The 16,725-nt window shown below is 40.1% G+C and overlaps 2 protein-coding genes across 2 annotated transcripts; both read left to right on the top strand.

The window, feature by feature from the left end:
- The first annotated feature begins 10,564 nt into the window (after positions 1 to 10,564).
- LOC121503259 (uncharacterized) lies at positions 10,565 to 14,795 on the top strand. The gene is made up of 2 exons (XM_070289004.1): positions 10,565 to 14,720; positions 14,782 to 14,795. The coding sequence occupies exons 1-2, from the start codon at positions 10,565 to 10,567 to the stop codon at positions 14,793 to 14,795; spliced, it is 4,170 nt and encodes a 1,389-aa protein (XP_070145105.1).
- A 107-nt stretch (positions 14,796 to 14,902) lies between these two features.
- Positions 14,903 to 16,462, top strand: LOC121502440 (uncharacterized). The gene is made up of 2 exons (XM_070289005.1): positions 14,903 to 15,892; positions 16,159 to 16,462. The coding sequence occupies exons 1-2, from the start codon at positions 14,936 to 14,938 to the stop codon at positions 16,318 to 16,320; spliced, it is 1,119 nt and encodes a 372-aa protein (XP_070145106.1). The 5' UTR covers positions 14,903 to 14,935; the 3' UTR covers positions 16,321 to 16,462.
- Positions 16,463 to 16,725: the final 263 nt, after the last annotated feature.

Genomic DNA, 16,725 nt, shown 5'->3' with positions numbered 1-16,725 from the left:
TAAAATTCTCAAAAATTGAGAAAAAATGAAATGAAAAAAAGCCCTAAACGTAGTATGCAGATTTGTTAAGCGTAGAAAACCCAATTCAGAACAGCTTTCCGAATTGTCCTCCAAAATTTGATTTCAAAATATAAAATAATACTTTTTCTGGCTGAAGGAGTCATTTCCGACCCCATAAATCATATATATTCTTGATCAGCATTAACAGGAGAATCGATTTAGCCATATCCGAAGGAAAAAATTTTTTGAGCCATTTTCTCAAAATTTGATAAGGGGTACCATCATTAAAATTCTCAAAAATTGAGAAAAAATGAAATGAAAAAAGCCCTAAACGTAGTATGCAGATTTGTTAAGCGTAGAAAACCCAATTCAGAACAGCTTTCCGAATTGTCCTCCAAAATTTGATTTCAAAATATAAAATAATACTTTTTCTGGCTGAAGGAGTCATTTCCGACCCCATAAATCATATATATTCTTGATCAGCATTAACAGGAGAATCGATTTAGCCATATCCGAAGGAAAAAATTTTTTGAGCCATTTTCTCAAAATTTGATTAAGGGGTACCATCATTAAAATTCTCAAAAACTGAGAAAAAATGAAATGAAAAAAAGCCCTAAACGTAGTATGCAGATTTGTTAAGCGTAGAAAACCCAATTCAGAACAGCTTTCCGAATTGTCCTCCAAAATTTGATTTCAAAATATAAAATAATACTTTTTCTGGCTGAAGGAGTCATTTCCGACCCCATAAATCATATATATTCTTGATCAGCATTAACAGGAGAATCGATTTAGCCATATCCGAAGGAAAAAATTTTTTGAGCCATTTTCTCAAAATCTGATAAGGGGTACCATCATTAAAATTCTCAAAAATTGAGAAAAAATGAAATGAAAAAAAGCCCTAAACGTAGTATGCAGATTTGTTAAGCGTAGAAAACCCAATTCAGAACAGCTTTCCGAATTGTCCTCCAAAATTTGATTTCAAAATATAAAATAATACTTTTTCTGGCTGAAGGAGTCATTTCCGACCCCATAAATCATATATATTCTTGATCAGCATTAACAGGAGAATCGATTTAGCCATATCCGAAGGAAAAAATTTTTTGAGCCATTTTCTCAAAATCTGATAAGGGGTACCGTCATTAAAATTCTCAAAAATTGAGAAAAAATGAAATGAAAAAAAGCCCTAAACGTAGTATGCAGATTTGTTAAGCGTAGAAAACCCAATTCAGAACAGCTTTCCGAATTGTCCTCCAAAATTTGATTTCAAAATATAAAATAATACTTTTTCTGGCTGAAGGAGTCATTTCCGACCCCATAAATCATATATATTCTTGATCAGCATTAACAGGAGAATCGATTTAGCCATATCCGAAGGAAAAAATTTTTTGAGCCATTTTCTCAAAATCTGATAAGGGGTACGATCATTAAAATTCTCAAAAACTGAGAAAAAATGAAATGAAAAAAAGCCCTAAACGTAGTATGCAGATTTGTTAAGCGTAGAAAACCCAATTCAGAACAGCTTTCCGAATTGTCCTCCAAAATTTGATTTCAAAATATAAAATAATACTTTTTCTGGCTGAAGGAGTCATTTCCGACCCCATAAATCATATATATTCTTGATCAGCATTAACAGGAGAATCGATTTAGCCATATCCGAAGGAAAAAATTTTTTGAGCCATTTTCTCAAAATCTGATAAGGGGTACGATCATTAAAATGCTCAAAAATTGAGAAAAAATGAAATGAAAAAAAGCCCTAAACGTAGTATGCAGATTTGTTAAGCGTAGAAAACCCAATTCAGAACAGCTTTCCGAATTGTCCTCCAAAATTTGATTTCAAAATATAAAATAATACTTTTTCTGGCTGAAGGAGTCATTTCCGACCCCATAAATCATATATATTCTTGATCAGCATTAACAGGAGAATCGATTTAGCCATATCCGAAGGAAAAAATTTTTTGAGCCATTTTCTCAAAATCTGATAAGGGGTACGATCATTAAAATTCTCAAAAACTTGAGAAAAAATGAAATGAAAAAAAGCCCTAAACGTAGTATGCAGATTTGTTAAGCGTAGAAAACCCAATTCAGAACAGCTTTCCGAATTGTCCTCCAAAATTTGATTTCAAAATATAAAATAATACTTTTTCTGGCTGAAGGAGTCATTTCCGACCCCATAAATCATATATATTCTTGATCAGCATTAACAGGAGAATCGATTTAGCCATATCCGAAGGAAAAAATTTTTTGAGCCATTTTCTCAAAATCTGATAAGGGGTACCATCATTAAAATTCTCAAAAATTGAGAAAAAATGAAATGAAAAAAGCCCTAAACGTAGTATGCAGATTTGTTAAGCGTAGAAAACCCAATTCAGAACAGCTTTCCGAATTGTCCTCCAAAATTTGATTTCAAAATATAAAATAATACTTTTTCTGGCTGAAGGAGTCATTTCCGACCCCATAAATCATATATATTCTTGATCAGCATTAACAGGAGAATCGATTTAGCCATATCCGAAGGAAAAAATTTTTTGAGCCATTTTCTCAAAATCTGATAAGGGGTACCGATCATTAAAATGCTCAAAAATTGAGAAAAAATGAAATGAAAAAAAGCCCTAAACGTAGTATGCAGATTTGTTAAGCGTAGAAAACCCAATTCAGAACAGCTTTCCGAATTGTCCTCCAAAATTTGATTTCAAAATATAAAATAATACTTTTTCTGGCTGAAGGAGTCATTTCCGACCCCATAAATCATATATATTCTTGATCAGCATTAACAGGAGAATCGATTTAGCCATATCCGAAGGAAAAAATTTTTTGAGCCATTTTCTCAAAATCTGATAAGGGGTACGATCATTAAAATGCTCAAAAATTGAGAAAAAATGAAATGAAAAAAAGCCCTAAACGTAGTATGCAGATTTGTTAAGCGTAGAAAACCCAATTCAGAACAGCTTTCCGAATTGTCCTCCAAAATTTGATTTCAAAATATAAAATAATACTTTTTCTGGCTGAAGGAGTCATTTCCGACCCCATAAATCATATATATTCTTGATCAGCATTAACAGGAGAATCGATTTAGCCATATCCGAAGGAAAAAATTTTTTGAGCCATTTTCTCAAAATCTGATAAGGGGTACGATCATTAAAATTCTCAAAAACTGAGAAAAAATGAAATGAAAAAAGCCCTAAACGTAGTATGCAGATTTGTTAAGCGTAGAAAACCCAATTCAGAACAGCTTTCCGAATTGTCCTCCAAAATTTGATTTCAAAATATAAAATAATACTTTTTCTGGCTGAAGGAGTCATTTCCGACCCCATAAATCATATATATTCTTGATCAGCATTAACAGGAGAATCGATTTAGCCATATCCGAAGGAAAAAATTTTTTGAGCCATTTTCTCAAAATCTGATAATGCTGATATGACACAGCCGCATTAATTAGAGACTTCATTAAAGATTTGACAGCGCTATAGCGTTTTACACAAGTGCGAGCAAGACGACTATATGGCGCTCTAATGCATTATTCTAATGCATTAGCTACTTCATTGGAGCGATAATCGATAGATCTACATATTATATACTAGATACTCGATAACAAAATACGGGTTTAATGAAGAAAATTGTAATTGAAAAATGTATTAGCCAGCTCATTGACAGTATGGTCTCACAATGAGATATTTATTTTTATATAATTTCGCTGGTTTTTTTAACTGAAAAAATATTAGAAAATTAGGAAAAATAATATGTTTTGCGGTGGCAAGGTTCTTGCGCTGTAAATTTAATTTAAAATTTTTTTTTGGTAATAATTAAAAAAATTTTAAGCATCATAGGTTAAAAACATAAATTTAAAGGATTCTGCATTTATTTATGCAAGAATACTTCGACGAGGAATTCAGAAATTCATAGTAATACGCCGCGAATGGCGGCCGTTTTTTTGTTTACCTTTTACGGACGATGTGACCGTAGTCGTATTACCAAAATAATCCAAGCAAAATTCAAGCCAAATTACACAAAATTACACATATAGTGGTCTCTTTCAAGGTTCTAATGAAGTAGCTAATAAATGAAAACTGCATTAGTGTATCATATGGGCATAAGGGGTACGATCATTAAAATGCTTAAAAATTGAGAAAAAATGAAATGTGAAAAATCCCTAAACGTAGTATGCAGATTTGTTAAGCGTAGAAAACCCAATTCAGAACAGCTTTCCGAATTGTACTCCAAAATTTGATTTCAAAATATAAAATAATATTTTTTCTGGCTGAAGGAGTCATTTCCGACCCCATAAATCATATATATTCTTGATCAGCATTAACAGGAGAATCGAATCCGAAGGGAAAAATTTTTTGAGCCATTTTCTGAAAATTTGATAAGGGGTACCATCATTAAAATTCTCAAAAACTGAGAAAAAATGAAATGAAAAAAGCCCTAAACGTAGTATGCAGATTTGTTAAGCGTAGAAAACCCAATTCAGAACAGCTTTCCGAATTGTCCTCCAAAATTTGATTTCAAAATATAAAATAATACTTTTTCTGGCTGAAGGAGTCATTTCCGACCCCATAAATCATATATATTCTTGATCAGCATTAACAGGAGAATCGAATCCGAAGGGAAAAATTTTTTGAGCCATTTTCTGAAAATTTGATAAGGGGTACCATCATTAAAATTCTCAAAAACTGAGAAAAAATGAAATGAAAAAAGCCCTAAACGTAGTATGCAGATTTGTTAAGCGTAGAAAACCCAATTCAGAACAGCTTTCCGAATTGTCCTCCAAAATTTGATTTCAAAATATAAAATAATACTTTTTCTGGCTGAAGGAGTCATTTCCGACCCCATAAATCATATATATTCTTGATCAGCATTAACAGGAGAATCGATTTCGCCATATCCGAAGGAAAAAATTTTTTGAGCCATTTTCTCAAAATCTGATAAGGGGTACGATCATTAAAATGCTCAAAAATTGAGAAAAAATGAAATGAAAAAAAACCCTAAACGTAGTATGCAGATTTGTTAAGCGTAGAAAACCCAATTCAGAACAGCTTTCCGAATTGTCCTCCAAAATTTGATTTCAAAATATAAAATAATACTTTTTTTGGCTGAAGGAGTCATTTCCGACCCCATAAATCATATATATTCTTGATCAGCATTAACAGGAGAATCGATTTAGCCATATCCGAAGGAAAAAATTTTTTGCGCCATTTTCTCAAAATTTGTTAAGGGGTACGATCATTAAAATTCTCAAAAACTGAGAAAAAATGAAATGAAAAAAAACCCTAAACGTAGTATGCAGATTTGTTAAGCGTAGAAAACCCAATTCAGAACAGCTTTCCGAATTGTCCTCCAAAATTTGATTTCAAAATATAAAATAATACTTTTTCTGGCTGAAGGAGTCATTTCCGACCCCATAAACCATATATATTCTTGATCAGCATTAACAGGAGAATCGATTTAGCCATATCCGAAGGCGAAAATTTGTTGAGCCATTTTCTCAAAATCTGATAAGGGGTACGATCATTAAAATGCTCAAAAATTGAGAAAAAATGAAATGAAAAAAAACCCTAAACGTAGTATGCAGATTTGTTAAGCGTAGAAAACCCAATTCAGAACAGCTTTCCGAATTGTCCTCCAAAATTTGATTTCAAAATATAAAATAATACTTTTTCTGGCTGAAGGAGTCATTTCCGACCCCATAAATCATATATATTCTTGATCAGCATTAACAGGAGAATCGATTTAGCCATATCCGAAGGAAAAAATTTTTTGAGCCATTTTCTCAAAATCTGATAAGGGGTACGATCATTAAAATGCTCAAAAATTTAGAAAAAATGAAATGAAAAAAAGCCCTAAACGTAGTATGCAGATTTGTTAAGCGTAGAAAACCCAATTCAGAACAGCTTTCCGAATTGTCCTCCAAGCTTTCCGAATTTGATTTCAAAATATAAAATAATACTTTTTCTGGCTGAAGGAGTCATTTCCGACCCCATAAATCATATATATTCTTGATCAGCATTAACAGGAGAATCGATTTAGCCATATCCGAAGGAAAAAATTTTTTGCGCCATTTTCTCAAAATTTGTTAAGGGGTACGATCATTAAAATGCTCAAAAATTGAGAAAAAATGAAATGAAAAAAAACCCTAAACGTAGTGTTCAAGCTGAACAAGGGGCAATGTCGCCAGGGGAGCATCTCTGGTAACAAAAGGGTACCTGTCGCCATGTTAGTTGTACGGCTCTCTTTTTTTTCACTACTCTGAAAATAAATTCGAAAGAAGACGGATCGTTTGTCCTCCTCATCAACATCATCCAAAACCTCTGCCTGCTTTTATTGGGAATTTTCTGGACTTGTACTTGCCACGGCCCCGACAGCTTCATTTTTGGTCCTTCGAGCCGGATATTCCAGCGCTTTTTTGCCAAGATAAGTACGGTGCCGAAATTCCCACCATATATGTATGTACATACTTGCATATACATATATGTAGATATATTGCTGCATCCAATTTATTTAAAACTCTACCAACTTGTGCAGTAGGATATATATGTATATGCATGTGTTTACATAGCTATATGCCCCTCTCCTATACATGTTTTAAATCAGCCAATATCCAGGAAGGCTGACATCCATTTTTCCGCACATAAAAAGCCATACATCCACACCGAGTTATTTGCATACGCATTTGTGTACATTGCCGATCTATGAACATACATATGTACATACGTATGTTCATTACCTTTGGGTCACAAATCGGCGGCATTTAAAACAAAAAAAAACACATCCCATCCACAATAAATATATGTACATTTTTTTATCCACCGCACAATAATAAAACAAGAAAAAAAAAGGGATAAATAAAGTTATCTCCCTCCTCTGGCTGGCCGATCATACGTGCATACGTACATACAGTTTGTCAAGAAATTCTTTGCAAAATGATAAACGACACCGAATTTATTTTTTAAACATGAAATTTATCAACAAAAACTATTTTTTTCCTTAATTTTTTCTTTTAATATTATAAAATGATGTTTTAGCTATTAATATGCATAAGAAAAAATAAAATATCCTTATTAATCATCACAAAAAACAATAAAAACAAAATAACCGCAAGTATTCCGTTGTCAAATAATTCTTTGCAAAATGCAAACACAAGTTAAGGGGATTCCCAGAATATGGCAACGCTGCATAATTTTCGAGAAAAATGGACGCGTGCCACTTCGGAGTGATCTTAGCTTTTGTTTTCGTGAAGAAGTTCGTTTGGAAAATTTTGCAGAAGATTAGAGTGAGCGTTTTTGAACATGCCTGGCAAACGAGTTGATGAAAACACAATACAGTTGGTTTACTATAACCATTATAAGGGCAAATCGGCCAAGGAACTTTCTGAAATGTTTAATATTAAACTGAGAACGGTTTACAATATAATAAATCGTGCAGAGCGTGAAAATAGACTCAATTTGAACAACTCTACAGGCCGTCCACCAAAGCTTACCAGACGCGACCAATCAAAAATTTTGAAAACGATTGAAAATAAGCCGCAAACAACCCTCAGGCAGTTGGCAGAAGACATTAAAAATGATTGCGGTAAAACTGTGAGCCATGAGACAGTGCGAAAAGTTTTAAATGCACACAAGTACTCATCACATGTAGCCAGAAAGAAGCCTATGCTTTCGGCTATAAATGTTGAAAGGCGGCTTAATTTTTCGATTGCCCACGTTAACCAGCCTTCTGAATATTGGAATGACGTAATTTTTTGTGATGAGACGAAGATAATGCTGTATACTCATGACGGACCCTCAAAAGTTTGGAGGAAGCCAAATACAGCTTTCCACCAAAAGAACATAATACCAACAGTAAAATTTGGCAAGCTTTCTGTTATGGTGTGGGGTTGTATATCATCCGAAGGCGTTGGAGAGCTGCGAATTTTTAACGATATAATGACGAAGGAGTTTTATTTGGACATTCTTAAAAATGAATTGTCAAAAAGCGCGAACAAATTTGGCTTCATTGATCCCCAAAACCCAAATAAACTGAAATACAAGCTGTACCAGGACAACGATCCTAAACACAAATCGCTTCTGTGCAGGACATGGTTGCTTTACAACTGCAGCAAGGTCATCGATACTCCTGCCCAAAGCCCGGACCTAAATCCCATTGAAAATTTGTGGGCTTTGTTGAAGAAGAAAGTGGCTAAACGGGCTCCAACAAATAAGAGTGCTTTAATTAAAGCCATCCAGGAGGAATGGGAGAAAATACCTCAGTATTATGACATAAAAGGTCTTATAAATTCGATGTCGCGACGTCTCCATGCTGTTATGGATGCAAAAGGACTCCATACCAAATATTAACCAAATTTGTTAAATAGTTTTTAAGTTATAAGTATAAATTCACGAAGTGCTCGAAAATTGCAAACAATTAATTGACAACCTAATAATTGCAATGTTTATGTTTTTGTTATATTTTACTATGTTCTAAGTTGAAATATTAAATTTTTGTTTTATATATTAATAACTATTACTTATCCTAAACATAATGTAAAAGAAAAATTAAACATTTTCTCGTTTTTGTTAATAAATTTTAAGTTTAAAACCAAATTTTATGGGAATTTTTCGTTTTGCAAAGAATTTCTTGACAAACTGTACATATACATATGCACATATCCATACAAATTGCTGGACCGGCAATTGCATACACATTTATGTACATGGCCGATCTATGAACCTATGTATGGACATATGTATGTTACCTTTGGGTCACAAATCTGCGGCATTTAAAGAGGAGAAAAAACACATCCTATCCACAATAAATATATGTACATATGTATTTTCCATCCACTGCACATTAACAACAAAACAAAAGATAAATAAAGTTAACCCCCTCCTCCAGCTGGCCGATCATACGTGCACACATATATGCACATATCCATACAAATTGCTGGACCGGCAATTGAGCATCGGCAGCTAAAAGTGTCGCTGCATCCGAACACAAACAAAGTGAAACAAACAAAATTAAAAAAAAATCTGCGATTTTAATAGTTCTTTATTTGTTTATTTTGCGTAAATACATATGTATGTAAGTACTGGCCGCCAAGGTTGCGACACTATTACCGGCTGAGTCTGTTAATGAGCCGTTCACACTTGGGTGCATTTTTTTTTGTATTATTGGTTTTGAGTTTTAATTCGACTAATTTACAACCTAATTTTTTTTGAATCGTGTACACCGTTCCGATTTTTTTTTGGTACGCATTATCCAGCGTCCAAGTATATCTAAAAAGGCGATAAGCATACATTTTCGATTAATCCTTTTGTCTGCACTTCCAACCCCACAGTATTTTTCGACAAACATTTATTTGTCTCCGAATAATTCATTCTACATATTTTTTTTATCCTTGGTTCATACCCAAATCGATAAAACCCTTTTTCGACTTTTTATTTTTTTTAATTCCTGTGAAATCGATAGCATTCTTTTTCGATTAATTTTGGTTTTCGCGTTATCCAGCGCCCCCATATTAATTTGAGTTGAGTACATCCTTGTCAACGCGTCATCCAGCGTTCCCGTATTAAATTGAAATCGACAGCAGTTTTTTTTTTTTTTTTTTTTTTTGTCTGATTTCTTCTACGCGTTATCCAACGTACACACTTTCCCGAATCGATAACCATAATTTTTAAACGCTTCATCCAGCGCCCGGTATTTATTCCAAATCGATAACCATAATTTTAAACGCTTTATCCAGCGTCCTCGTATTGATTTGAAATTTCTAGCAACTTTTTTTCGATTAATTCAGTCAACGCGTTATCCAGCGTCCCCGTATCAATTGGAAATCGAGAGCATTTTTTCGATTAATTTGTTCTACGCGTTATTCAGCGCCCCCATATCTTTCAAACCGAGTACATCCGTGCCAACGCGTTATCCAGCGCCCCCATATCTTTGAACTGAGTTCATCCGTGCCAACGCGTCATCCAGCGTCCCCGTATTAATTGAATATCGATAGCATTTCTTTCGATTAATTTGTTCTACGCGTTATCCAGCGCCCCCATATCTTTCGAATCGAGTGCATACGTGCCAACGCGTTATCCAGCGTCCCTGTATTGATTTAAAATCGATAATCATAAATTTTGAACGCTTCATCCAGCGTCCCCGTACTAATTAAAATCGATAACATCCTTTTCGGGTATTATCTGTTTATTTACGCTTATCCAGCGTCCCTGCACTTATTCCAAATCGATAAATATAATTTTTTCGATTAACTCTGGTTTCCTGCGCTTATCCAGCGTCCCTGTTTTGATTTAAAATCGATAACATCCTTTTCGAGTATTATTTGTTTTTTACGCTTATCCAGCGTCCCTGCACTTATTCCAAATCGATAAATATAATTTTTTCGACTAACTCTGTTTTCCTGCGCTTATCCAGCGTCCCTGTTTTCATTTAAAAAAAAAAAAAAATCGATAACATCCTTTTCGAGTATTATTTGTTTATTTACGCTTATCCAGCGTCCCTGCACTTATTCCAAATCGATAAATATAATTTTTTCGATTAACTCTGTTTTCCTGCGCTTATCCAGCGGCCCCAACAAGAGTTTAACATGGAAAACGGCGACGGTGAGGAACCAAAACCCCGTCTGACCGTTTCTACAGCGGAGGCGTCTTCCAGAGGCAGGGCAACGAGTGAATCCTCTGTGCCTTCCGAAAACGAAAATCCCTCTCGAAGCAAAAGCCCATTAGCAACCACCACTCCACGTAAATCTACGAGCACGTCGCTCGAAGTTCTACCGTCTGCACCATCCACAAGGGCCGCGAAATCAGTCGTGTCTTCCCAGGTCACTAGAGCAACTGAAAAAAGGGCTCAAGCTGAGGGAGACAAGGCTTTGGTGAAATTCACGACCATAACCGATAGGATGGGTCAGTTCGAAGCCAGATTCAACACCCCGACTGACCAAGGTCCGTCCATCCACACGAGTAGGGTTCGACTCGAGCAGATCAGGGCTCTCTGGGACAAGGTGGAAAGGGAGTACGAGACGTGCTCCGAAGTGCTGGCCAGTCAAAACTGCAAAGACACAATAACAGTCATGCAATCCAAGTATGACTACTGTTATACCGTTTACGAGCGGTGCGCAGCAAACCTCAATGAGATCATTGAAAATTCACGCGCGCCACAGTCTGTTCAGTCCTCCAATCTAATGCCGTCTCAGGGCGGATGTCGCCTACCTCCAGTTGAGTGCGAAGTTTTCAATGGTGACTATGTTCAATGGCCCACATTTCGGGACCTTTTCTCCGCCATCTATGTACGCAATCCTCGGCTTTCAGAAGTCGAAAAACTGTTCCATCTCAATGCAAAGACGAGCGGCGAGGCCAAATCCATTGTGGCCTTATCTCCGTTGACCAATGATGGTTTTGAGTCAGCGTGGAGAAACTTGCAGAATCGGTTCGAGAACAAGAGGCTGCTGGTCAATAGCCAATTAAAGATCTTGTTTAATTTGCCTTCTGTTGCCCAGGAATGCGGAAAATCCTTGAAGCATTTAGAGAGCACAATCCAAGGTTGTTTAACGGCCCTGCAATTAGCAAGAGTCGAGACCACGAATTGGGATTGCCTGCTTGTTTTCCTGTGCTCGTCCAAGTTGCCAAAACTAACTTTGGCTCTGTGGGAACAGTCCCTGCTAAATAAGTCAGAGATTCCACTTTGGGCTGAATTCCAGGCTTTCTTAAAAGATCGTCATCGAACGCTTGAGGCGATTGAGGAGTTCAAGCCAAACGCGAGCGTTCAATCCAGGGCACTGAGGGCTGAAAATAGCTCGCGGTCGATCCAGACCTTCGAAAACAGAGTTACGGTAAACCCGCAATCCTGCAAACTCTGCGCACAGGAGAACCATCCAGTCCGATTATGTCCTCTATTCTTACGCATGTCAGTCGCAGATCGAGAGAAACATGTAAAACAGCAGAAGTTGTGCTTGAACTGTTTCGCAAGAACGCATCTGCTCCGGGATTGCAACAGTACGCATAATTGCTACACCTGCAATGGACGTCACAATACTCTCCTGCATCGAAGTACCCCTCTGCCAGTCCATTCAGTGGTTATGCCTGACCAGCAGTCCCATCCATCCACAGCAACCCAGCAACAGATACAGTCCACTCCATCGACGAGTCAAGCGAATGTGCAAACGTTTCTTGCCGTTAACACGCAAGGGGTCCTACTGAGTACGGCATTGATAGAAGTTTGCCATTTGGGCATAAAATACTCAGCACGGGCACTCATTGACTCAGGTTCCGAGGCAACCTTCATCTCAGAACGGTTGTTCAACCTAATTAAGTTGCCATATGAGTCCATTCAAGCCCAAGTTTCGGGGGTCAACCTTTCCGTTGCCGCTCAGCCTCGTAAGAGGTGTCAACTCATCATAGGTTCTTCCGTCAAGCCCCATATCCAGATTGAAACTTGTGCATACGTGTTACCCCAGTTAGCTGGTAATCTCCCATCCTACACTCTACCAGAGGCCTCATTAAAGGATCTTCCACCGTTGCAACTAGCAGATCCAAATTTCTTCCGAAGCTCGCAGATTGACGTGCTTATTGGTGCCGATATCCTGCCATCGATCCTCCTAAGCGGCTCCCATTCCAATATTTGTGGAACACTCCTGGGTCAAGAGACCATATTCGGGTGGATTCTTTGCGGTCCGATTGCAGCGAGTCCCACAAGCAGAGTCTGCTCCTTTTCAGCCCGATTAGCAGTCAAGGAATCCAAACTAGACAGCATCCTCACAAAATTTTGGGAGGTGGAGGATGTTCCAGTGAAGCTGGTTAAGGAATCCACCTCGGTTTGCGAGGAGAACTTTATCCGATCCACCAAAAGAAGTGAGGATGGAAGATATGTTGTTTCGTTGCCCTTTAAAGAGCCGGACAATATTAAGCTTGGACATTCCAGACCCATCGCACTAGCTCAGTACCTCCGAAACGAAATGCGATTAAGTAAAGATCTTCCATTGAAGGAGCAGTACGACTCAGTCATTCGAGAGTACTTAGACTTAGGTCATATGCACCAAGTCTCCCCTGACGACTCTAGCAGTTTTTATCTGCCTCATCACGCTGTCTTCAAACCAGATAGCACCACGACGAAGGTTCGCGTCGTGTTCAACGCTTCCAATCCCTCATCAAACGGGAACAGCCTCAATGATATCCTTCATGCGGGGCCTGTACTACAGTCCGATCTGACTATTCAGATTCTAAAATGGCGTTTCTTTAAGTATGTTTTCAATGCGGACATCACAAAGATGTATCGGCAAATCCGGGTCAATCCTGATCACACGCGCTTTCAGAGAATCTTATTCCGCAACAAATACGGTGAGCTCTGTGACTATGAACTCGACACAGTCACCTTCGGCGTAAATTGTGCGCCCTTCCTGGCCATCAGAGTGCTTCAGCAGTTGGCTCAGGACATCCGAGGCCAATATCCTTTGGCCAGCGACATCATTTCGAACTTCATGTACGTGGACGATGTGCTCGCAGGGGCTCACACTCAGCAGTCGGCAGTTTTAGCCATTAAAGAGCTTCGGCTGGCTCTCGAGAGTGCCGGTTTTCCACTGCGCAAGTGGACCTCAAACGAAAGGAGACTCCTACAAGCGATTCCGAGGGAACATTTGGTCAGTGCAGACTTCCTTGAGCTGGAAGATGCCAGCACGGCGAAAACTCTTGGGATCCGTTGGCAAGCTACATCCGATAGTTTCTTTTTTGTTCCAATGGTGATCTCCCTGCAACCTGCCTACACCAAACGAGAGGTTTTGTCTCAAATAGCCAAACTGTTCGACCCGGCAGGGTGGTTATCGCCTTTCGTAATCCGAGCCAAGATTTTCATGCAGGAAATTTGGCTACGGGAGCTAGGCTGGGATCAGCCACTCCCCACCGACCTTGTGACCAAGTGGCAAGAGTTTTTGAAAGGGTATCCGACCCTGAGGGAAATTCGTATTCCGAGGTGGGTGCGTTTCCATCCTGCTGCCAAGGTGCAGTACCATGCGTTTTGCGATGCGTCACAGGACGCGTATGGGGCTGCTATTTTCGTCCGAGTCGAAACGGCTGACGGCTGTTGTGCCCATTTGCTGGCATCCAAGACCAGAGTCGCTCCCGTCAGGTCCATCTCCATACCCCGCCTGGAGTTGTGCGGAGCAGTGCTGCTCACTGAGCTAGCAGCATCAGTAATTTCCGAATTGCCTCCTAAAGCTTATGAGATTTTTTATTGGACAGACTCTACTATAGTTCTTGCATGGCTAGGCAAGCCAGCATGCACCTGGACGACATTCGTGGCCAACAGGGTCGCAAAGATCGAACAGCGCACCAACGAAAGCAAATGGGGCCATGTACGATCCGAAGACAATCCAGCTGATCTGGCAAGCCGAGGCGTCTCGCCCCAAGAGCTTAAGGACAGCACACTTTGGTGGCACGGGCCGGCTTGGCTGCCACTCAAGCAGGAGCAGTGGCCGAGTGAACCACTGGTTAATCCGGAAACCGAGATGGAGCAACGGCCTATCAAATGTCACAGTGCCACAGTGCCGCCAGCAGTGGATATCCTAGAGCGTTTTTCAACCTTCGACAGGGCGCTGCGGGTTCTAGCATACGTGATCCGTTTTGCGAAAAATTGCAAAAAGGAAGACATACCCCCATCGGCAGCACTCACTTCGGCGGAGTTGTCCGACGTGCAAGAGCGATTAATCGTGTTCACTCAAAAGAACGAGTTCCCCGTCGAATATAAGGCTTTAAGTAACAAGCAGCAAATTCCATCCTCAAGTACAATTTCTAACTTAAACCCCTTTCTTGACAGAAAGGGGGTCTTGAGAGCAAGCGGCCGTTTACAAGCATCTGACATGCTCAGTTATGATGAAAAACATCCTATCATCATCCCAGCGCGATGTACGTTCGCGAAACTACAAGCCCTGTTTACCCATCGCATATCCTTGCATGGGGGGAATCAGTTAATGGTGAGACTGATTCGGTCTAAATTCTGGATTCCTAAGCTTCAGAGGTTGGTGAAACACACAATCCACTCGTGCCGAGTTTGTGTCATCCACAAGAAGAACCTGCAGAGGCAGTTGATGGGGGATTTACCCCGGGCGAGATCCTCTTTCTCCAGGCCATTCACTCATACAGGCATGGATTTCGCGGGGCCATTTGACATCAAGAGTTATGTCGGTCGAGGCTGCAAAGTCACAAAGGGGTACGTCTGCGTTTTTGTTTGCTTTAGTACCAGGGCCATCCATCTCGAAGCGACGTCCGACTTGACGACAGAGAAATTTTTAGCTGCCTTCTCTCGTTTTTCTGCTCGCCGTGGGTGTCCACAACATGTCTACTCTGACAACGGGAAAACGTTCGTCGGAGCCTCCACGTCCTTATCCAGAGACTTTATGGAATCAACCAGAACACTGATCCTCTCCAAACACAGCCTTCAGAACTTGGACTGGCATTTCAACCCTCCTGGCGCGCCTCACATGGGAGGGCTCTGGGAGGCGGGTGTGAAAAGTTTCAAGGCTCACTTCTACAAGTACACAGCAGCAGGGAAGTACACCTTCGAAGAACTGGCTACCCTCCTTGCGAAAATTGAGGCCTGTTTAAACTCCAGGCCTATTTCACCAATGTCCGAAGATCCCACTGACCTTGTGGCTCTTAGCCCCGGACATTTTCTAATTGGTGGACCACTTCTTGCGGTATCGGAGCCTCTGATTGAGGAAAATCCTATTTCCATCATCAATCGGTGGCGGAGGTTGAAGGCCCTGCATCAGCAGTTCTGTGTGCGTTGGAAGGAGGAATATCTGAAGGAGCTCCACAAAAGGAACAAATGGAAGTTCCCATCACGAGATCTCCAAGCGGGAGACATGGTTGTGATCAAGGAGGAGAGCTTGCCAGCCAACGAATGGCGGCTTGGGCGTATCCAGTTGGTATATCCGGGCGCCGACGGCAAGGTCAGAGTTGCAGACGTGCTTACAGCACGGGGCGTCATCCGACGGCCAGTGGCGAAAATGATTCGCCTCCCAATGGACGGCCCCATTGACCACAGTGACTCCTCAATAGAGTAATCCTTCCAATTGACATGTACTAGTCCTAAGTTGTGTCATCCAACGTCGTCGTTCCGTCCACGTGTCTTGTTCATCCTCATCCATAACATTTCATTATCATATTTATCCATCTCTCTCTTTTAATTTAGATCCGTGTATACAATGGCTCCAACGACCCACCAAAATCCTCGTCGCTCATCCGGGAGCAATGTATACAGATGTCGAGTCTGCAGGGGAGTCCACGCACTGAGGGTTTGCCGACGGTTTCTCCAACTGCCGGCTGTGAAGCGGCTCCGCGCGGTACTCATTAACAAGTACTGCGCAAACTGTCTGGCACACGAGCACTCCGGTCGGTCGTGCCGCAGTACAGCGAGGTGTCATATATGCCATGAGGCTCATCACACGCTGCTACACATCCACACTGGGCAGCCTCGCTCTTCGCGACCCCGACAAAGGCGCAACTCACCCTCGGATTCTCGGCCTCAGCGTCAGTCACAGCAGCGCCATAAGGCGCCTGTATCCGGATCTCGGCGGCCCGCCACGCCAATGGATATGTCTCCATCCCGCAGCCGGTCGTGCACGCCTATCCTGGCGCGCACAAGTGTTAGCATCCTCCCGACCGCGTCCGTGCTAATCGGATCCGACCAAAAGCGGTTTGATGTCCGAGCCCTGGTGGATCCGTGCTGTCCTGTGAGTCGCATCCACATCTCCCTGGT

The sequence above is a fragment of the Drosophila kikkawai genome, unplaced genomic scaffold (genome assembly GCF_030179895.1).
Source record: "Drosophila kikkawai strain 14028-0561.14 unplaced genomic scaffold, DkikHiC1v2 scaffold_92, whole genome shotgun sequence".
NCBI lineage: Eukaryota > Metazoa > Arthropoda > Insecta > Diptera > Drosophilidae > Drosophila > Drosophila kikkawai.
Note: the sequence above shows the minus strand (reverse complement) of the source record. Positions and strands in the feature narration are given on the sequence as shown.